The sequence below is a fragment of the Gossypium raimondii genome, chromosome 6 (assembly GCF_025698545.1).
Source record: "Gossypium raimondii isolate GPD5lz chromosome 6, ASM2569854v1, whole genome shotgun sequence".
Taxonomy (NCBI): Eukaryota; Viridiplantae; Streptophyta; class Magnoliopsida; order Malvales; family Malvaceae; genus Gossypium; species Gossypium raimondii.
The window spans coordinates 18,262,355-18,283,037 of record NC_068570.1 but is presented as its reverse complement, the minus strand read 5'-3'; the positions used below and the strand labels follow the sequence as shown (position 1 = coordinate 18,283,037).

At 33.9% G+C, this 20,683-nt stretch overlaps 1 protein-coding gene across 3 annotated transcripts; it reads right to left on the bottom strand.

Moving 5' to 3' along the window:
- Window positions 1–101: 101 nt before the first annotated feature.
- On the bottom strand, window positions 102–7,104 carry LOC105773787 (serine/threonine-protein kinase EDR1). 3 transcript variants are annotated; one of them, XM_012595912.2, is made up of 13 exons: window positions 6,621–7,100; window positions 5,113–5,553; window positions 4,843–4,946; window positions 3,508–4,538; window positions 2,944–2,984; window positions 2,473–2,541; window positions 2,262–2,362; window positions 1,856–1,934; window positions 1,613–1,711; window positions 1,405–1,473; window positions 1,271–1,320; window positions 1,012–1,188; window positions 102–783 (listed from the first exon to the last, which is right to left on the bottom strand). In XM_012595912.2, exons 1-13 carry the CDS (start codon window positions 7,011–7,013, stop codon window positions 678–680), a joined length of 2,760 nt encoding a protein of 919 aa, XP_012451366.1. In that variant the 5' UTR covers window positions 7,014–7,100; the 3' UTR covers window positions 102–677. The 3 variants fall into 3 exon arrangements, 2 of the variants coding, with proteins under 2 accessions (XP_012451366.1, XP_052488580.1); XM_052632620.1 differs by lacking the exon at window positions 6,621–7,100 and adding an exon at window positions 6,309–6,535; XR_001127158.2 differs by lacking the exons at window positions 102–783; window positions 1,012–1,188 and having other exon boundaries at window positions 1,843–1,934; window positions 6,621–7,104.
- Window positions 7,105–20,683: the final 13,579 nt, after the last annotated feature.

Below are 20,683 nucleotides of genomic sequence, written 5' to 3'. Positions count from 1 at the left end.
ACATACCCTATAAAATGAAATTTCATGTGGAGGTAATATTTTCAGGGTGAAAAAAAGTTTTCTTATGTAATTTCCAGACTCAACAAATTGTCATGTCCCAATTGAAGAAAAATAAATAAATACCATTTATTATATCTGAAGCAAATGAGGGTTAATATAGAATGGAAAATTTGCATACAATACCCACCTATAGATTCCTTATTCGAAAATAATTCCTTTTTTTTTTCTTTTCCTTCTTTTTTTTTTCACAATGAGCTATAGAAATCACAATGTTTACAACAATTCCATGGATTGGGATTTTCACCCAAAACAAAGACCTCAAAAGGTCAAACAATAAAAGACTCTTCTTTCTCCTCTTTTTTGCTTGCTCTTTCTTTGTTTTTTCTTTTCTTTTGGGGAACTTTCTTACACTTTGATAAATGCCATCTATTGCATTATACTAAACACAAATTTCAAGTGGTATATCCTCAACTGCTTTTACTTGAAAGAGGATTCCACTCTATTTCAGGATTGGGGAAACTGCTGATCTCCCACTTCGAATGAGCCAACACTCCCCCCCCCCCCTTTCCTATCTCTAATTTCTTTTGCACATTTAAAACAAACCTTTCTGGGCTGTCAGGGTCTTTGACCCGGGAAACAGCTAACCAAGTATTTATTACATCAATTACTGTACCTTATCATCCTATAATTTGATTCGTCGAGTTTAGTCTTTCAACATACAGACGCTGAAGACGTCGCAGACGGGACATGAGCTGTGCAAATGATGGTCGTAGATGTGGCTCCCTGCAAACAGAAATGAAAAGGAATAAAGCAATTTTTTCAATGTACAAGACCGTTATTCAAGCTCATCAGAATTGCCATTGTTGGCAACTATTATGATAATCACGAACAATGACTAAACTTATGCAAAAGACAACTTTTTCAGATGCTTGTATGATTGCCCAAGAAATAATTTTATTATTGTTCTCGTCATATAGAAAAATGCAACATAAATAAGCATCTAGAACTCACGTTTGCCAACATTCTCGAATAATCTGTGCAACCATCGGATCAATGTCTTCAGGAATTTCTAAGCGTCGATTTTGGAATCCCACAGCTCCAACAACTTGCATTGGATTCAAACCTTTCCAGGGAATGCGTAAAGTAACCAATTCCCATAATACCACACCGAAACTGTACACATCACATCTGCAACCAAGCCAGTCTATTTGTATGAGAAACAGAATAGAAATGTAGTAAAACATGCTATTTCAATGTAAAAGCAACTTACTTCTCATTGGCCGGCTCATTCCTTAAAATTTCCGGTGCCATCCATTCAGGCTGCAGTTCAACAGAAAACTTTTACTTCATGAAAGTAAGACAGAAAACAAAGTCAACTTTGAGGGTAATCTTTTAGTAAAGTACCGTTCCAGCAGTGGACTTTGAGGATAGGAAAGTATGATGCTTCATGCGTGACAACCCAAAATCACAAACCTGAATAGAGAAGCAAATTTGGAAGAAGAGAATCAGAAAGGCGTCTTTAAGCAAAAACTAATGCAATCTGTATAGATGCTTAAAACAAATACGAGCAAAAACAAGATGTTCGGACAGAAACTTGTTTTACGATAAACACCTTTACGACCCAGTTCTTGTCAACAAGAAGGTTTGGTGTTTTCAAATCTCGATGCACTATAGTAGGATTGCTTGTGTGCAAATAATTCATTCCTTTTGCCTGCAAACAATAAGAAAGCTTAACTATATTAAAAACAATTAATTGGGCTGGGAGAAGATAGAGAGGAAAAGGGAGAGTGGAGAAAGGTTAGTGCAAGATCTTAAGCAAATCAATAATAACAATTTATTCACTTGTGGTTCCTACTACATCAAGAGCCATTCGCATTCTTCTTTTCTCATCAAGTTGAGGATTGGATCGATGCAGTAGCTTATACAAACTTCCTCTGCATAACAATGAGGGTGGAGCAAGAAGAAAGTAAGACAAGATGGCCAACCTTGTTGTTTTAAATTAATCAATTTCTTGACAGAAACCAGACCAACAATAGTTTTCAAAAAGGACAAAACATACACAACATGCAGATCAGAACAGAGTTCAAGAATTAAAATTTATTTTCAGGATTCATCCTTTCAAACCAGAGGGAAACCAATATGAAGTTTAAAATGCCCACTAAATACCCCATAACAAATAAAAGAGAACATGCAAGCAAGGTTCATTTAATAAATTATCGAAAGCTGAAGACTAAAGAGAGTACTACTTGAATTGAATTAACCTGGGGAGAAACTCTGTTAGTATAGAGAAATGAGGAAAGCGAGTAACAGCTCCCATGAAAAGAACAACATTTGGATGTCTCAGCCTTAACATGATTTCAACCTGCACAGGGTAATCAAACACAAATGATCTAATGATCTATATATACAGGAAGGTTGAGCTCAAAAACATGAGAAGAAATAAACATATATGGGTAGTTTCCGGGGGCTCACTTCACATTTAAATTGAACCAATGCATCGCCCGAGAAGTCTTGATCTAAAAATTTCTTCACAGCAACCTCCTGAAGAGTCAAATATAATTAGACAAACACTTAATGACATAAATACCATTAGAAGACATTAAAGAGAGGGTTGGAACAAACCATGTACTGTTATCAATCAATAGAAGAACTATTTAATAAAAACTAATGCTGTACTCTTCGTAGACATGCTACAGCAGATGTTTGAGATTTTAAAAAGTTAGCACCATACATTACCACAACTACTCAATCACAGTGGCCTCATCTTTTTTCCTACTACAAAATTTGGCATAAGCAATGTCAATGTCATTGCTCAGTGAAAGATTAATAACCTAGGGAAACTTTGGCATGTAGCAATAGCACTATTACTGTGGTAACCATATCATCTAGTAGTATGCTACTCCTAAAAGTTACATGAAATGAAATTTAGTAAATGTAACTCACAGTGCCATTCCAATCTGCTCGGTAGACCTCACCGTATGATCCTGCAAGATGAGAGTTCACTTATTAAGAAAGTTTGCACTGGTAGAGAACAATCAACTCATAATCAAGCCAGTACCACATTCTAAGACTGTAGATCCAATTAAACACGAATATCAAAAAGAATTCAACCAAGTAAGCTATCTAAAGAGGATTGTGCCAGTCTTCGAGACTGGATTGACTTCTAAAAGTGTGCTGAACTGAATGCCATTCTAGGCAGAGATACAATAAAATGATAGGTTAAGTGGAGACAATAGAGAAGGATGAACTGTCAAATGATTCATTGATCTTTTGCAGGTTAGATTCAGCTTTTCATACTGTATGTCCGGCCAATAAAAACGATAACACCAGGACATCCTAGCCAGAATTCGTTTAATTGGGTTACTAGCTGTATCACATTAACAGTTGAAATAAGCTACCCATGACTGAAGAATAATGGAAAGCAGAACCACAGAAGTATAAAAATGAACAAGACTTCTTTTTTTAGGCAAAAATGAAAGATTTAATTGGGCTGTTGTGAAACCTTACCAATGCCAATGCGTTCACCAATTTGAAGATTCTCCCATGGAATTTCCCATTCTGAAACCTCTTTTAGCATAGGATAGATCTTCTCACTTCGACCACTGCTAGCCAGATGCAAGTCATTATCTGTGGTTTTGATAAATTCCAATGCAGATTCTTTATTTAAACCAGCCCCAGAAGTCCAATTAACTAATTTCTCATCCATGGCCAAGACATTTTCTGGTTGTCTTTGGCAAAACTCATTAGCAGAGAAGGAAGAATCACGAACTTGCATCCAATCATTAGCTGAATTACCAAGAAGAAATCCCTCAACTGAAGCAGCAGATGGAACATTAGTTTTTATGACATTAGTTTCTAACTCCCTTTGGTGCTTAGCCATTTGCTTTTGTCTCGTATTGGAATTAGTATTTTCCAAAGCCTCCATTCCATTGGATACAAGATAGTGCTCCTTGCTTGACAACAAATTTGAATTGCAGCTAGCAGCAGCATTTACAATTGTCCCTTTCACTACTTGTTCAGGTATACTTTGTTCACCAGGATCCTGTGAATTAATATCCATGAACAAATCTGGAGGAGGTGATGCACCACTCTCCAATAAAACAGCATGTAATTTCTGAGCAAACTCTGGGTCCTTTGCTGCACTAATAACATACTTCGAAACATTTTTAACCTTTCTTTTTTGCACTGAAGAAGGTTTTTCATAAATGTCACAAAAGCTATCACTAGAGTTAGGTGCTGAGGAAAGAAGCTTTCCAAACTCCTGTTCAGATCTCTCAGGAACAGCTCTTCCGGCAAGGTTCTTCTCATCTTCATTTGTCTGACTGCTGGCAAATTCTGCTGCCCTCTTGGCACCAATTTGAATGCCCATTTCTAGAGCAGCTGAAACTGCCAAATTTCCAATTTCTTTGTCAAGTACCAAACATGAACCTTGAGAGGCATCAGAAAGAACATCCAGTGCAGACTTTAAGAGCTGACAGCTTGGTACTTCAGCAGGAATTAATGTGCCAGGAGCACCCATCAGATCTATGATATATTCACTGCATTTTTCAGATAATTAAACTCATCAAAACTTGTACCAATACAAAATTGAAGTTTTCACATTGACTAGATGGAAAAACTGCATAAAGAAGAAGACAATATGGAACTGGAAAAGGAAAATAAAATCAAACCTTAAGTGCATTTAGCACAAAGGGGGAAATATCAGCTAAAGAACAGGGGCAAACAAAATATTTTAACTAGTATGACACCATGTTGAGGAAATGGTTCAAGAAAAAGAACCCCAATGTGCGAAATACTAGAAATGCAATGGATAGCAAAATCAAAGAAGTTCTTGACATCTACCTTCCATTGTTGATTCTAACCAAGTTCACAGCTCCATCATCTGTACCAGTGTAATAGCTCCCCTTGACCAGCATGCATGGGAGATTAATTCTATCAGCTAGAACCTAGAAGGAGAAGAACGAAATGTTTTTCCTTAAAGAAAGGTCCTGACATATTTATCCTTAATATAATGTAAGGTAAAAAGTGGCTGGATATTCTAACTAGCTAAAAGGAAAACACACTTCTGTCATAAGCTAGTTTTAACTTTATGGAAATAAGATGATTTAAAACCTTAAACAGCAGTGCTCTGTGGCGCGAAAGTCCAACATCAAGTCTGCCCAGTGGAAGAATGATAGCGTTAAGAGAACTCCGTAACTCATAACTTCTCAAGGTCCACATTCTCAACATCTCATCAGCATCAGCTACCAGACCACCCATTCTGTTAACAACTATTTCTGTGATTTTCTGAATTAAATCACTCAAAACCAGGCCATGGCCTAAAGCTTGGGACTGCACATATATGTTGTACACTCTTTTCTCAAGCTCTTGCAATTCAGGATCAAGCAACCGGTTAACCAAAATTACTTCATAATCAACATTTTCTAACACTGATACTGCTTGAAGATCAACCAAAGATGGCATCTTCCCTTCCAGACCAAGCGTTGAGGCAATGCCATACACGTCATAAAATCCATCCAAAATTTTTTCATCATAGTTTACAACATTATAGTTCTGTGAATAACACATAACATATGAATTAGTTTTCCATTTAAAAAAGAAAAAGGAATCAACTAATGGGTCCTGGCACTTGTCTCACAGAAGACATGAACAGGATCCTTTCATCCGGTACAGCTAATCAAACAGAGGAAAATTAATTAATTCAGTAAAAAACTCAATGATAAAAGCTAACATCAAGTAGTATTCATACAAGTATTCATATCCATAACCGCATTTACTAAAAAATATTCTACCTTAATAATTGAACGAAAAAAAAATAATTGTATTAACAGGAAAGGTAAAATTAATGCTCCCTGCTAATAAAACAAGAAACTTACATGTAAAGTTACTTTATAGCAATAAACCATAAGGAAAAAGGCTTACCAATTAGCTATATTTAAAAAGGACTCTGGCATTATATAGCAGAGATTAAAAAACCCAAACCGCCATGCCTATAAGATAAAGGAAATTTTCATATAATAGAAACACAGCCCTTAGCAGGCTAGTGAGCGGCAAAACTTCAAGTAGTAGAACGATGAGCAATTATCAGAGAAAAATCAATAAAAAACCAGAAAGGATGTACCATGCTACATTTAGCAAAACTTCAATTAATAGAAGTAGAAAGATTAATTGAGATTCGACATGCAAATCAAAATCATCTGTAAAAAGAAACAATAAAAAAGAAAGCTTTAACAAGTTTTCTATTTATCAGAATCAATCCATGACTAATGAAAATGACGTGGAAAGCTAAGGATATCCAAAATTACTACCGGAAAGAGGAAGTCTGGAAAAGTGATCCGCAGTTGAAGACTCCTCGTGTTTAAAATGCAAATGAAAATGAAAATGAAAACGAAATCAAATAAATAAATAAACATAGTAGCAATTTGTATAAGAAGGAAACATGAAATGCAATCAGAATTTATGAATAAAAGAAAACAAATGTCATAAGAAAAAAAAATCATAAATTATATAAAACGTTTAGATATCATAACTAATTCAAACAAGAAATGCAATTTCGATAACCTAAAACTGAAAGATATAATAAACTTTTTAAATATATAAAGTAAGAAAGAATATATTACCCAATAACGAAGCGAGAGTAACTCCACGAAAGCGCCGGCGTCGGAACCGGCGAGGCTAAATCTTTTAGCAGCGTCGATCTGAGCCGTCTCGGGATCCGAGGCACTGATCGCCAAAGCCAACTGCATCTGAAACTCTTCTTCCAATAAATTAAAATCCACCTCATCACCAGCCGTCCGATCTCCCCCGGCCGATTCAACGTCCCCGATTCTCCCCAATGTACCTGAACCAACAGAAGACGCCGAAGAAGAAGAAAAGGAAGACGCCGTTTCTTGTCCCGTGGAGTTCGGACTCGGACATGAGCTGATCACGGGCTGCGTCTCCGTCAACCGTTGGTGCTCATTGAAACCGCCGCCGATATGGAGTTTCCTTAATAAATGCTTCATTTTCGGCATCGATCATTAACGGCGACTTTTTTCCCGTTCTCCGTTTCTTTATATTTTTAAAATTTTTTTCTTATTCTATTATTCCATCTGCAGACTTAACCTACGCCCACTAGTTTAAAAGCATATTCGCTTAACCTGCGCACTCTTCTCCGCTTACCTGTAATTGAAAAGACTTTTAAATTAACCGCTCACCCATTCCCTCCAATACACACACTCTCAAATTTAATAATTAATTAATTAATTAATTCTACTTCTTCCCTTGATAGTACGATTTATACATAAACTTTTCCTCTCCATTTTTTATATCTTGCTCTTTCAATTCTAAATGTAAAGCTTGAAATCCTCACCCATAATTTATGAAATAATTATTTTTTGATATAATTTATTGTTGATTAAGATATATTGAAGGAAGAGAATGAAATTATCTGGGAATAAACCTAAATTCTTATACTTTTAACATAATACTTTTGCACCCACCGAATTTTGGTTGAATTTTAAAAAATATTATTTACAATTAAAATATAACAGATTCATATTTGAATTAAAATATAAGATTAATACTAATAAAATAACAATGGCCACAAATAAAATCCTTATACTTAATCGAGAAGTGAAAAGCATATATATATATATATATATATATATCACTTACGAAACAATCCGTTCGTGCATCCCATCAATTATAAACATGATCTATTTATTTATTTATAAAAAAAAATTGAAGAATTATTACGATAAAAAACCCTTTGACCTATCAACGGTTGATGGCTTAGCTAACCCAAAATAACAAATTATATTTTAAAAACCCAAGTTGAATTTATGGTTTGAGAGTTTGAGAAGTTTCTAAGAAGGAACATTTTCTTTGTAAATATTGCGACTTCACTTGAAGAACAAGTTTGGAAACAAAATGGCATGTGTCTCCACGCTTGGTCCCATATTTTTGTTTTAGGTTACGTTTAGGGGCGGCGCTATAAATTATTATTATTATTATTATTATTATTATTATAACAGTATAAAATTTTAATGTTTTTAAATAATACAAATTTTATTTTCAAAGTTACTAAATTAATTAAGTCAAATATGAGAACAGAAAAATTTAGAGACCAATCAATTGCATTTTTTTTTCAATTTAACCCGTTTGCTTCCATCACAAACTTAATCAAAGTAGACCAAAATAAGTAAATTTAATTAGTTGGATGACTATTTTGAAAGTTTTAAAAGTTAAGTGACCATAAAAGAAACTTAGGCATAATTGTGTGTCCTGTAGTGAAGTTTACCCTAACATCTAATACAAGTAGATTTAAATATTCTAATTACTATTCGCAACATACAGTGTAAATAACAAATTCACTCTTGAGAATATTTAATGGATTGGAATATATAAATTATTTAATTAATTCCAATTCAAACCCACATGTATCCAACTATGATCTTTAAGGGCAAATTATAAAATAGTCACTTTTATTTGTCTCAAATTACATTTTAGTCACTTATGTTTGAAATGTTATATTTTAATCACTTACGTTATAGTTTTGTTACGAAGTGGTCACTTTACCGTTAAACTACATTACCTCCTTAACAATAGTCCTGCATGACAGTCCAAATAGTTTTAAATGTCAACTTGGATGTTCAGTTGCTGGAATGAAAATAAATTTTTAATTAAATAATTTTAATTTGGACTACCACGTAGGATTGCTGTTAGGGAGCTAACGAAGCTTAATGGTAGGGTGACCACTTCGTAACAAAACGATAACGTAAATGAATAAAACGTAACATTTCAAAAATAAATGACTAAAATGTACTTTGAAGTGTACCTTAATTTAACATGGTTAGTTTTCTTGATTTGGCTTGTTGTTTTGGATAGGAGAAACCTTTGAAATAGCTTTGCTTTTGCTATCAAAAGTAATTAAAAGCAATGTATTGTTGACACACTCTTAAATTGATTCAAATGTTTTGTTTAAATTTGAATATTTTATAAAGAAATTTTTATCTATAAAATTTTATTTACTTCAATGTAGTTATTTTTGGTTTCTTTCGCTTTGAAATTTATTTAACATAATTCTTATAGATATAAAACATTGATTAAGTGAATTTATATGAGATATTGTAAGGTTTAATTTTAATATATACCTAAATATTTTTGGATATTTTCCTGATGGTCACTAAACTAACTATAAATACGATAAAGGTAAGCACACCTATCGAATAATAGTATAGCTACGGTGAGTAAGGAAGATCGTATCCACGAGAAGTAAAAGTACAAGTAATTACTATTTTTCTATTATCTAGCTGACAAATTGGGGTGATGTGTTTTAATCTAAAATTACTAATTTACCTAAGAATGCAACAGTGAATGAAATAGGAAAATAATCGAAAATTACCAATGAGATAGACAATACTCAGGAAATAATCCACCTAGACTTCACATTTTATTATGAATCTAAATTAAACGATTTATTCACTTGTGTCTTGATCCATAGAAATCCCTAAATTATGTTAATATCTCTTTCAAGAGTAAGAACATCTGACTTTATGTTGATTAATTGAAATCTCTTTCTAATTAAAACCCCTATCGTCGCATTAACTCAATATATAGATTCCACTATTAGATTTGACTCTAATCTGGTAGATTTATATCGTCCTATTTCTAGGATTGCATGCAACTCCACTCAATTATGCTAGATCTACTCTTAAACAGAGACTTTTCCTCCATTGAAATAAGCACATAAAACATGAATTAATATCCCAAAAATATTAAAATAAGAAATAAAATATATAATTGAGAACAAGAATAAAGTATTTATCGCGTAAAGACAGAAATTAAATAAAAGGATTCTTTATAGATTTCATCTTCCTTCCTTAGGTATCTAGGGAGTTTAGTTCATAATCCTGAATAGAAACATCTCAAAGTCAGAATAGCCACAAGACATAAAGAAACTCAATAAAACTTCTAAAGAAATTAAAGGGAGATCTTCAATCTTGATGGAGATCCGCTTCTGAGTTGATTCTGATGGTGTTCTTCGAGTGTTTTCTTCGATCTTCTCTGATTGCCCCCTTATGTCTTCTTCTAATGGGTATTTATAGACTTTAGAATACTCAAAAACCCTAAAAATTGGGTTTTTCCGCGTATTTGGGAAGTAGGGTGCAAAATTGACACAGTCGACGGCCCGCCCGAAATATGGGAGGGTTTGGGTAAAAATATAGGCCCGAAATATGGGCTTGGGCAAAAAAGGCTGGATTTAGAAAATGGGCAGACCTCTCGCACCACTTTTTGGCCTGGCCGACTACCGATATAATAAATATATTTATTTTTTTAAATTTTTTTAATTTTAAAATATTTTTAAAATACATTTTTTTATTTTTTTATTTTAAAATATTTTTAAAATACTTTTTTTAATTTTTAAAATAAATTTTTGGTATTTATTAAAAAAATGGGCCGTGCTTATGATTTTTTTCCTGGGTCGGGCCTGGGCAAAATTTCAGGCCCATATTTCGGGGTCGGGCCGTGCCTGGGCCTAGGATTCGGGCCGAAATTTTTTATGGGCCCGGCCCAAACCCGGCCCGGCCCGACCCATGAGCACCTCTAGCTGGTACAATCTTAAAAACAACTCTTTTTGCCCGATTTTGGCTCGTTTTTCGCTCCCAAATGCTCTCCTAAGTATATAAACATGAATTTAAAGGATTAGGAGCATCAAATTCACTAATTTACATAATTAATCATCCAAAAACGCATTAAGAATGATATTAAAATATGTTACTTTTATAGCTTATCATTTCCGCATAACAATAAGATGAAGACAAATTATATGAACTTATATTTGATAATTTCTAAATTCATATGATCTTATAATTATGTAAATGTAAGATATTAAAGGGAAAATGACCAATAAAAGCCGTTTTTTTTCAAAATTTACCGAAATGGGCCGATTTTTTGATTATTTACCAGAATGGGCCATTTTTCGCGAAATTGCGTCCACGTCAGCGCGATGTCAGGGTACGTGTCAGGACATCGCGTCCACATCAGCGCGATCTGCTTACGTGGACACAAATCGCGCCTACGAGGACACGATTTGCTGACATGGATGAACAGTTTATGTTTTTAAGCTTGGAAAACTTTGAAAGGCCATAACTTTTCACTCAGTTGTCCGATTGAGACGATTTTTTTATTTCGAATAAATTTTCGAGATCTACGCACTGACAAACAGCCAAAGGTGGTTTGCCGCAGTTTTCATCGAAAAAGATCCTTTTTTGCCCCTAAATTTTGATTTTTTCGGTTTAAAATTGAATTTTGAAACATTTAAATCATTATTTTCCTTATTTATTTGAAGTAAACACCGGATCTTTTTTTACAGAATTGTCTTATATCATCCTGTTAAGTCAGCTCATTCCACTTTTGAGAAGTTCCCTAAAATTTTCCATTTTATTCAATTTAGTCCCTAAAACCTAAATAGTCATATTTTCAAATCTAAGCTTCATTTTCAATTCAAATTCAATTTCATCCTTCCATAACATTCAAATATTCTTAAATGCAAAAATTTCATGCTAATTTTGAAATAATTACACTTTAGTCCCTATACTCGTAACTAACAAATTATACTTTACAAACTAGTCCCTATTCATCTCTAAGCGGTTTGTCGTAGCGTAGATCTCGAAAAGTTATTCAAATAAAAAATCGTCTCAATCGGACAACCGAGCCAAAAGTTATGGCCTTTCAAAGTTTTCCAAGCTAAAAACATAAAGCGATGCCACGTCGACAAATCGCGTCCTAGAGGCGCGATTTGTATCCACGTCAGAAATCGCGCTTACGTGGACGCGATTTCTGGCGCATACTCGACATCGCTGGCGTGGGCGCGATTTCATGAAAATGAACCATTCCGGTAAATAATTAGATAATTGGCCCATTTCGGTAAATTTTGAAAAAAAAGGACTTTTTTTGGTGCCCGATATTATATACATATTAAAATTTTCTCTCAAAATTTATTTTATCCAATTTTCTTTTTCACTATTGATAAAAGGAAATATAATAATAACCCAAAAATATAAAAAGATAAAGAATTATGATTTGGGTAATTAATTATATGATACATCACTAGTGAAATATTTTAGATTCCACAAATGAATTGAGTATGTGACAAGTGTCACATTTATTTATATAATTTTTTACTATATCTCATAATAAATTTGTCAAACCTTTAACCCGATTGTGGAATTTAAAACCTCTTCCTTATGATTTATGATCAGTTTTCTCTAAAAGGAAAACAACATAACATTGTAGAATAAATGAAGAAGGGTGAGTATTTGGTACATTGTAGTGTATTTTTTTATTCCACAAATAATTTCAAAAATTTTAAATGTCTATTTTTTAAAATATTTAATTTTTCAACAAAGTTATACTCTTATAAGACACTTATCAACCTCCTAATTATATTTGTAGAGTCTAAAATTCTACTAACAACGTATCAAATAATTTCCTTACGGAGAATAGATAATTGAACTCAAACACCCTTAGTTTTGACAAATAAATCCAAATTTAGAATCCCACCCTGGATCTGATGGTAGCTTTCTAAATTATTATTAAAGTTCTACATTTATTGCACAACAGATATACTTTTTTGTTTAGATTACTTGTAAGCTTGTTCAGGGTTTGAATCTAAGATCATAAGGGATAATTATACGAATTGATTTAAATATATATATATATATATATAATTATCTTGCAGTATTTTGATTTTAAGAACTCAAACCGAAGTTAAATTCAACATCAAAAGTAATCAAACCAAACTGAATAAATTCGATCCATCAATTTATAGAAATTTTAAGAAATTATTTTATATAATTTTAAGTTATTTTCTTTAATAATATATATATATATATATTATATTTAAGGTAATATTATAAAAATATAAAGCATTAGAAGTTAATTATAAGTTTTTTTTTAATACAAGCTAATTATAAGTTAAATAAAAAGTAAGTTTGATTTGGTTTGATTCAAATAATAATGATTTTTTATCTTGTGAAATGAAAATGGAACCAAAACTAAATTAAAACTTATGGTTCAAGTTGGTTTTGGCTTTCTCGACTTTTTTGCTTAACACCATCCGATACTAGGTGTTAATAAAAGACTTGGTCAACACAAGTCATTTAACACCACATCATTAGCTTAGTTGACGTTTAAATTCATTTATTTGTGTATATGTGATTTTTTTTATTTATAAATTATGGTTTTGATCTCTTTATTATGTTTAAATTTGAAATTTATTTTAATATTTTAATTTAGCATAACTTGGTCTTCTACTTTTATAATGCCTTCAATTAGTCTAAATTGTTACACCATTAATTATTTGGTTAAAATGCTAATCAGTATTTATCTTAAAATGCTCATTTCAAGTCATCATGCTTGCATTATTATTATTGTTATTTTGCATGTTGCAAGATATGTTTTAAGAATAAAATAGGTCAACATTTTAACTGAAATAATTAATAGTCTTAACTATTTGTACTAACTAATAACATTACAAAATAGAGAATTAGCTAAGGTAGTTTTAGGGAAGTAATAAAGGTTATTTTCCACATGAGAATTCTCTCTCCACTATGAGTCTAGGTTTTATGCTTGTTAAAAGTTTTTAGGTTCATATAGTTTTTGTTCCTTAATTTTAAGTGAAAAAAAGAAAGAAAGTGTTTTGATCTATCTTTTTTATCTTTTGCAAAGGATATTTTGTTTCTCATATCTAGGTAGTCAAATGGGATAAATCGTTGCACTATATACCTATTTTTTTTCGTTTTCACTTAGTATGTTAGTTTCATTTAATTCTTTGATTACTTTGGGTTTTGATTGAGTCAATTTTTCTAAAACCCGTGTTTAGATCTATCCTGTTAAAAGAGTTATAAACATGTTAGACCCTTTATAATCTAATAAGCTTGTTTAGGTTTTTGGAAGTTACAATGGGAAAGGAAGTAGTAATTGAATTAGAAGAATAGGAAGGGTGTTGAGGAGATCTCAAAGTTTGTGTTAATTGAAAAGGTCATGACTCAAAAAATTTTGGATAAGAAAGGTGTACTAATTGTGTGGTGAAGGATTTGGATAAAATAAGGGAATTGAGGGAACTGTCTTACATGTTTTATTACACTAATAAAGCTAGTATGGAAAGGTTGTTGGAAAAAGGGTCATAGATTGTGACGAAGCATTGCTTCTGCCTTCAACAATGGAAGGTGGATCAAGCTATTACATAGGTATGCTTCAATAAGCTAAATTTTTTTAGTCAAATTTATAATTTGCCTTTAGATATGCAATTTTGTTTAAATGATAGGAAGATTGGGAACATTATTGAGGAGGTAATTTGTATTAAAGATCCATCAAAGGATAGTGGAATAAGGAGGTGGTTTTTGAGGGTTTGAGTGAATATTAAAGTGAATAGACCATTGGTGAATGGTATTTGGGTCCTAAGGATAGATAGAGAAAAGATATAAATTGAAGTTAGATAGGAGACGTTGGTTGAATTTTGTTTTTACTGTGATAATTGAGGCATGTGAATAAAGGTTCTAATATGAGCAATGACAAATAAAAGAGGTTTAAACCTTAGATGAGGCTAGTTTTATTTGAGAAGCATCTTTTGAACCTAGTACAAAAAGAGAGGGTATAGGTAAAAAAAGCTAAGAGAAATAACTAAATAAAATGAAAATTGATATGGGATTATGAAAGGGATAAAAAGGGGAACGTGAATAAAAATAGGGATATTAGGTGGGTATATTAAGGAAGGATTAGGTGTAACACCTTACACTCAACTTGAACAACTATTGGATATAATAAGCCACATTGTTCACCGGAGTGACCCGGCTAAAATCAAAAGAAATTGGTGTTGGAAAAATCCAGTTTGGAAAAACAATTTTCAGTTACAACAAAAAAATAAAAATTTAAAAATTGAGCTGCTTTGTGATTTTTATAGTAATAAACTTTTCTTAAAAAGTACCTATGCTTTGAGCAAGACGGATCCTAGACGTTCTCGACTTTCAACTAAACTACCTTATCCACTATTCTCGTACCACAAATTGCTTCAAGTGTGGGCTTTAACTATAACACTATCACCCGACCCGTTCGTCGGATCTAGGTGCAACATCATAACTATACTGGGTTATTGTTCCTACTAAATCTCACTAAGTTAAACAATTTGTTTAACCTATTCACAATTTAAACTTACATAAAAAACATATATTTCCAAATAAAGTTTATTGTCTGAACTATGGACTCTGAGGAATCTAAAGAAATACATCATAATTACCCCTTTGGCGAAGTTCCTAAAGGTGACCCTTAACCGATGTGCATGACACTTCTCATTGAAGCCACCTAACTTGACACAATCTGGCTCGTCCCCTCCTCTAGTTCCTTATTTCAAAAATCCTACATCTATAGGTCAAACCTTATGCAAGTTCGAATGAATATAGTGAGTTTCTTCAATATACAAAACATATCTCATCTTGTCGGTGTTTTACTAATTAATCATAATAAATACAATAAACTCCCTACTCACTAAGAACGTTTCTCTTAAGCTGTCCTAGCAGATCTCCTTCTCCGCCATCGAGTCATTCTAACCGTTCTTCTGAATTTCTTGTCGCTCTCGCGGATTCCAACCTTTCTTTACCTATTTTCTTATTTCCACTTATCCCCATCATGGGTTTACTCTTCCCACCATTTTGTCGTATTACGGCGACCTTCTAACTTACCCTCTTAAGGGCTCTTAGGGAGTACTCTCAATCTGTTTAGTTCGTGTCAGACTCTTACCTTATCTTAATTTTGCATGCCTTACTTACATTCATCCGTTAGTATGGCTAACAAGATCTCACGCCATTCTAGCGGACCCAATTCCGCTTAGTCTAAATAGTGGTCAGATTATTTATTGATAATCCACCTAAATCGTTTTTCCTTAACCTTAAGCGTAACATAACCTTTTGCTATAGACCAATATGTCGTACCATACTCAACCACTGACGCAGAGTGATCATTTAGTCCCATAAGTTCTGTTTCCTACTGTATTTTTACTTGACTAGCCTTTTTGGCTGACACTACATTACAGATTTCCTCCTTAAGAGGAATAGTCTTGACAAACACTTTTGTCATCCCATGTATCCTCATTTTTTAATGGGTTCTAACTACGCCTCCTTCCTTAAGGACTAACTGTTGTACATGTGATAAATTACTAGTCTATATGGTTTCCCTAAGTGCCCTCGGTGTTCCTTAATGGCAGATCCTTATCCACGATCCTTGGTTAAACTATTTCTCATTCGTCTGAACATTAGGCACCACTGGTACGTCAACTTCATTGACTACTTCCAAATTATCATCTTTATGCCTTAGTAGTTTACACGACTGCTATTTTTGCAGTCTTTTCTCATTTTCATTATGTTCCCATTCATGGGAGGATTCCTTCAACCCGCCGCTTGTTAGTCGCTGGTTCATACTTCCATTTACTTTCAACACTTTTTCCCATTGGCAGGTTGTCTTATGATCCTGTTCTAAATTCTTTCCAAAGTGTATTGTCCCAACAAACTTTCTCTCATTTTTCTCCATGCTGCTATAGCCGAGCTATGGTCTTCACAAGTACCCATGTTTAATGTCTTGGCAAACTCCATTAGTTTTTAATGTTCGACTATGACTCTTCAATTCTACATTCTTGTGTTTAGAGTCCCATCGAACTATCTCGTGTTTAACATCCTATCAGACTATCCCATGGTTAACGACCCGTTGGTCGATCTCATGTTTAATGTCCCTTTGGACTATCTACGATGCCATAATGTCTTTAAACTATAGTCTTACTCATTATACCGTCAAATCATTTTTGATGTCATAGCATCTTTCAACTATGGTCTTACACAGTATCACTCGTGTTTATCGTCTCGATGGACTACTTGGGTTGCCATAGTCCAACTATGGTCTTACACATTATATTCCTCGTGTTTATTGTCCCGACAGACTACTAGGATGCCATAACATCTTTTAGCTATGATCTTAGTCCTGTTTCCATGATGCCATGGTGTCTTTCAGTTATGGTCTTATTCATATCATGACGCCATAACATCTTTCAGCTATGGTCTTACTCATCTTTAGGCGTATAACCTCTGATCGTTCTCACGGCTTAGCCATGATCTTTATTATTCCCATTTCGTTCTATCCATTCCTCTATCTCACCATCCTATACCTTGATGATCGAACATCATAGTGTCCCCTTCTTAAGGCCCAGAGCTTCGCTTATCACTGGTTTATAGCAATACCTTATGGCGGTATCTAACAGAATCACCACTTTCTCATTTTCTCTTCTTAATTTCTCCTAAACCGATAATATTTACCTCACATGCATTACATGTCTTTTATAACTAAATACTGTAGAATCATGCATGTTTAACTAGAATGACAGATACTTTTAACCCATGCAACCCTACAGTATAATTAGTATTTCATGGATTAAGTACAAAAACTCACCTAATTCTTCTTTGCCTCATTAATTTAGCCTTTCCCAGCGCTAAAGCTTCTATTCTCCTGGTAGCTGAGAAAGACAATTGATTCAGGGGTTAAGCTTAGTAATCCCAGTTTAAAACTTAGTTTTCCTAAAACATGCAAAATCATTAAAATGGTTTTCTGGAAGCCCTTAACTTTGGTTCATAAATCTTACGTGTACTAAAGGATTAAGAACCTTACCAGCTTACTAAATTCTCTATTTTTCCATCTTAAACCTCATGATCACTGTTCTATGCAGAGCTTCTCGTAATCATCCAGTCTTCAGAGCAACGAAGAAGATGAATCTCCTCCTAAAAATCACCTCTCGACTATTTATAACACTCCTCTCAAGTTCTTCAACCGTTTAAAAGCCATCCATTGGCAATCATTTTGTCCCCTACTAAGGAACTAGATGTTCCAAATCTATCTGAACTAGATTTGGTTCTCAACCATATCCCGTTTCATTCCTAGTTTTTCTTGATTTTTCAGTGGAGACCACCAATTTGCAATCTTTTCCAATTTAACCCTTAAATATTCTAAATTTATGGATTTAAAGAAATCTGAGTGTGACAACTCTCCCACCCTAAAAAAAATTCATTCGTGAAATTTCCCCTATCGTTCAGTCCTAGAAGCGGACTTAGAGAAACTCTCCCTTATCCTAACCTATTTATGGATTACAGAACCTCTAGCTTGGTTTGTTGTTTCTACATTTGTGCTAACTTACTTTGCCTAATCTTGTGGATCCCCTCAAGCACTTAACAAATATGAACACCCGTTTATTGTCTGTTATCAATCCTTTCTATTGTTAGACTTATTCTAGTCCCTATATTCATTTAAGTCTAAATTTTAGTGAATGCACCGTAGAAAACACCACTTCTCCGTCATCTTCTTATTTTGGTGGGAAATTCCACAATCCTTAGATTCACTTATACAATACTCCTACCCATCTAATGGGTCAATTCCCTTTCTTGTCACAAGGCAGGTAAGCTCTCCTACAGAACATTTTTGTTTCTACCTTAAAGGAATGCTAAAGCTATTACTCTAATTCAGATTTTCTATTTCAACAATAACAATGACTCATTAGCCTTGTTCGAAGAGACTTGTCATTAAACATATTTATGACTAGTTCTATTGGGCAATGACTGGTCGATATTCTCGCCTTAGGAATTTTAAAAGATTTCTCTTCTTCCTATGCCAACAGGTGTTCTCCATATATTGGTAGTTTCAAATGATTACTTACTATTTATTAAATTTTCCCGTAACTTCCCTCACACACTCTTGGGTTATAAATAGACCAGAACATCAGAAGGAAGTTTGTAAGCTTATGGTCTCTTGATTTAATCAATCTTCTTATTATCTTTCACCTCTTTTCTTCCTATCTTCCTTTTTGTGTTCATATATATATATTTGGGGGGGGGTTAGTTTACCTCTCATCATTCCAGCATTAGGGTCTTAAAAGTAACTCATTCATTTTTTCCACCTTCCTTGCTAAACAACTGGCTAAATCATTCATAGAGGATACTGGCAAGGCAATAATTCCTAACTTACAGGAATACACCTACCCAATGCAATATGGTGGTTTACTTGTTATCCCAAGAAGTTGTTTTCCCCATCTTATCTTTATTCTTGGTGCAGATCGAAAGAAATGTCGTCTAGGCGACACCAATAACAACTTATGATAAGGCATGTTCTTCTCTCGAGAACCGGGGAAGTCTTTTCCCTCAACTTTCCAGTTTCTCTCCAAGGTATGATTCATTAAGACTCCCACTGTGACACCTTGGGAAGCCATGTCAGCATCGCTTATTACCCCACCACATCAGCCCTAATGTTCCTTCCAACCTTTGGGGTGGCTACATCATTGCATGCCCTTCAAAGTAGAACTGAAACTAGGCGAGCTGATCCTAAGGGGGTCACCATTCTGCCAGGCCGCTTCGCATATAGTTCCCTAGATTCGTAGGAAGCAATTCACCAGAACTAGGGATTTACCCTTGCTCGTCTCCAACCTTACGAAGTGATTGGTAAACAAGCCCTATGACTTCTTCCTCATCGGAGTTTGTCTCTGACTCATTCTTTCATCCCCTTGGAGAAGGTGCCTTTAAGGCAACGATTCCTTTAGTAGATAATGATACTTTATTTTTGTTGTATTTCTTTTCTTATTAATATCTCTACTTTTCCATTACTTGTACTTTTCGATCAATGCATCTACTTATCCTTACTTTATGTCTCTCTTTATTCATCTGTTTTTACTTTTATTTTGCCCGCCAGTTCAGGTGATCACATGTATATACTCAACACATAAAAACTTAGATAAATAAGAACTTGAGAGAATTAGCCATATTAATCATCATGCACATGAGGGATACTCTTTCCAATTTCAAGGTCCAAAGGACCGCCTAAACCTTTTCTCTGATACCACTAAAATTGTAACACCCTCACTGACCGGTTCATCAAATTTGGGTGTGACATCACAACTGTATTGGGTTATCATTCCTACTAAATCCCATTAAGTTAAACAATTTATTTTACCTATTCACAATTTAAACTTACATCAGAAACATACATTTCCAAATAAAGTTTATTACTCGAGCTCTGAGGAATCTAAATAAATACATCATAACCGCCCCCTTGGTGAAGTTCCTAAAGGTGACCCCTAACCTATATGCATGGCACTTCTCATTGAAGTCTACTGACTCAACAGAATCTGGCTCGTCCCCTCCTTGAGTTCCTTATTCCGCAAATCCTGCACCCACAAGTCAAATCGTATGTAAGTTCAAATAAACTTAGTGAGTTTCATCAGTAAAAAAACATATCTCATCTTGTCAAGGTTTTACTAATTAATAATAAATATAATAAACTCCCTACTCGTTGGGAATGTTTATCTTAAGTCATCATAAATGACCTCTTTCTCCACTGTCAAGTCATTCTGATCGTTCTTTTGAATGCCTTACCATTTTCGTAGATCCCAACCTTTCTTTACCTATTTTTTTTATTTCCACTTATCCCTGTTATGGGGTTCTTCTTCCCACCATTTTGTCGTATTAAGGAGGCCTTCTAACTTACCCTCTTAAGGGCTTTTGGGGAGTACTCTCAATTTGTTTAGTCTTTGACAAACTTTTTCCTTATCTAAGTCTGTATGTCTTGCTTATGTTCAATCATTAGTATGGCTAACAAGATCTCACGCCATTCTTGCGGA

Coding starts and splice junctions, on each gene's coding strand:
- LOC105773787 (XM_012595912.2), bottom strand. CDS start 7,013: ATGCCGAAAATGAAGCATTTATTAAGGAAACTCCATATCGGCGGCGGT. Junction 2,363..2,472: donor TGGTTCAATTTAAATGTGAA/GTGAGCCCCCGG, acceptor TACCCTGTGCAG/GTTGAAATCATGTTAAGGCT. Junction 1,474..1,612: donor ACAAGAACTGGGTCGTAAAG/GTGTTTATCGTA, acceptor TTCTCTATTCAG/GTTTGTGATTTTGGGTTGTC.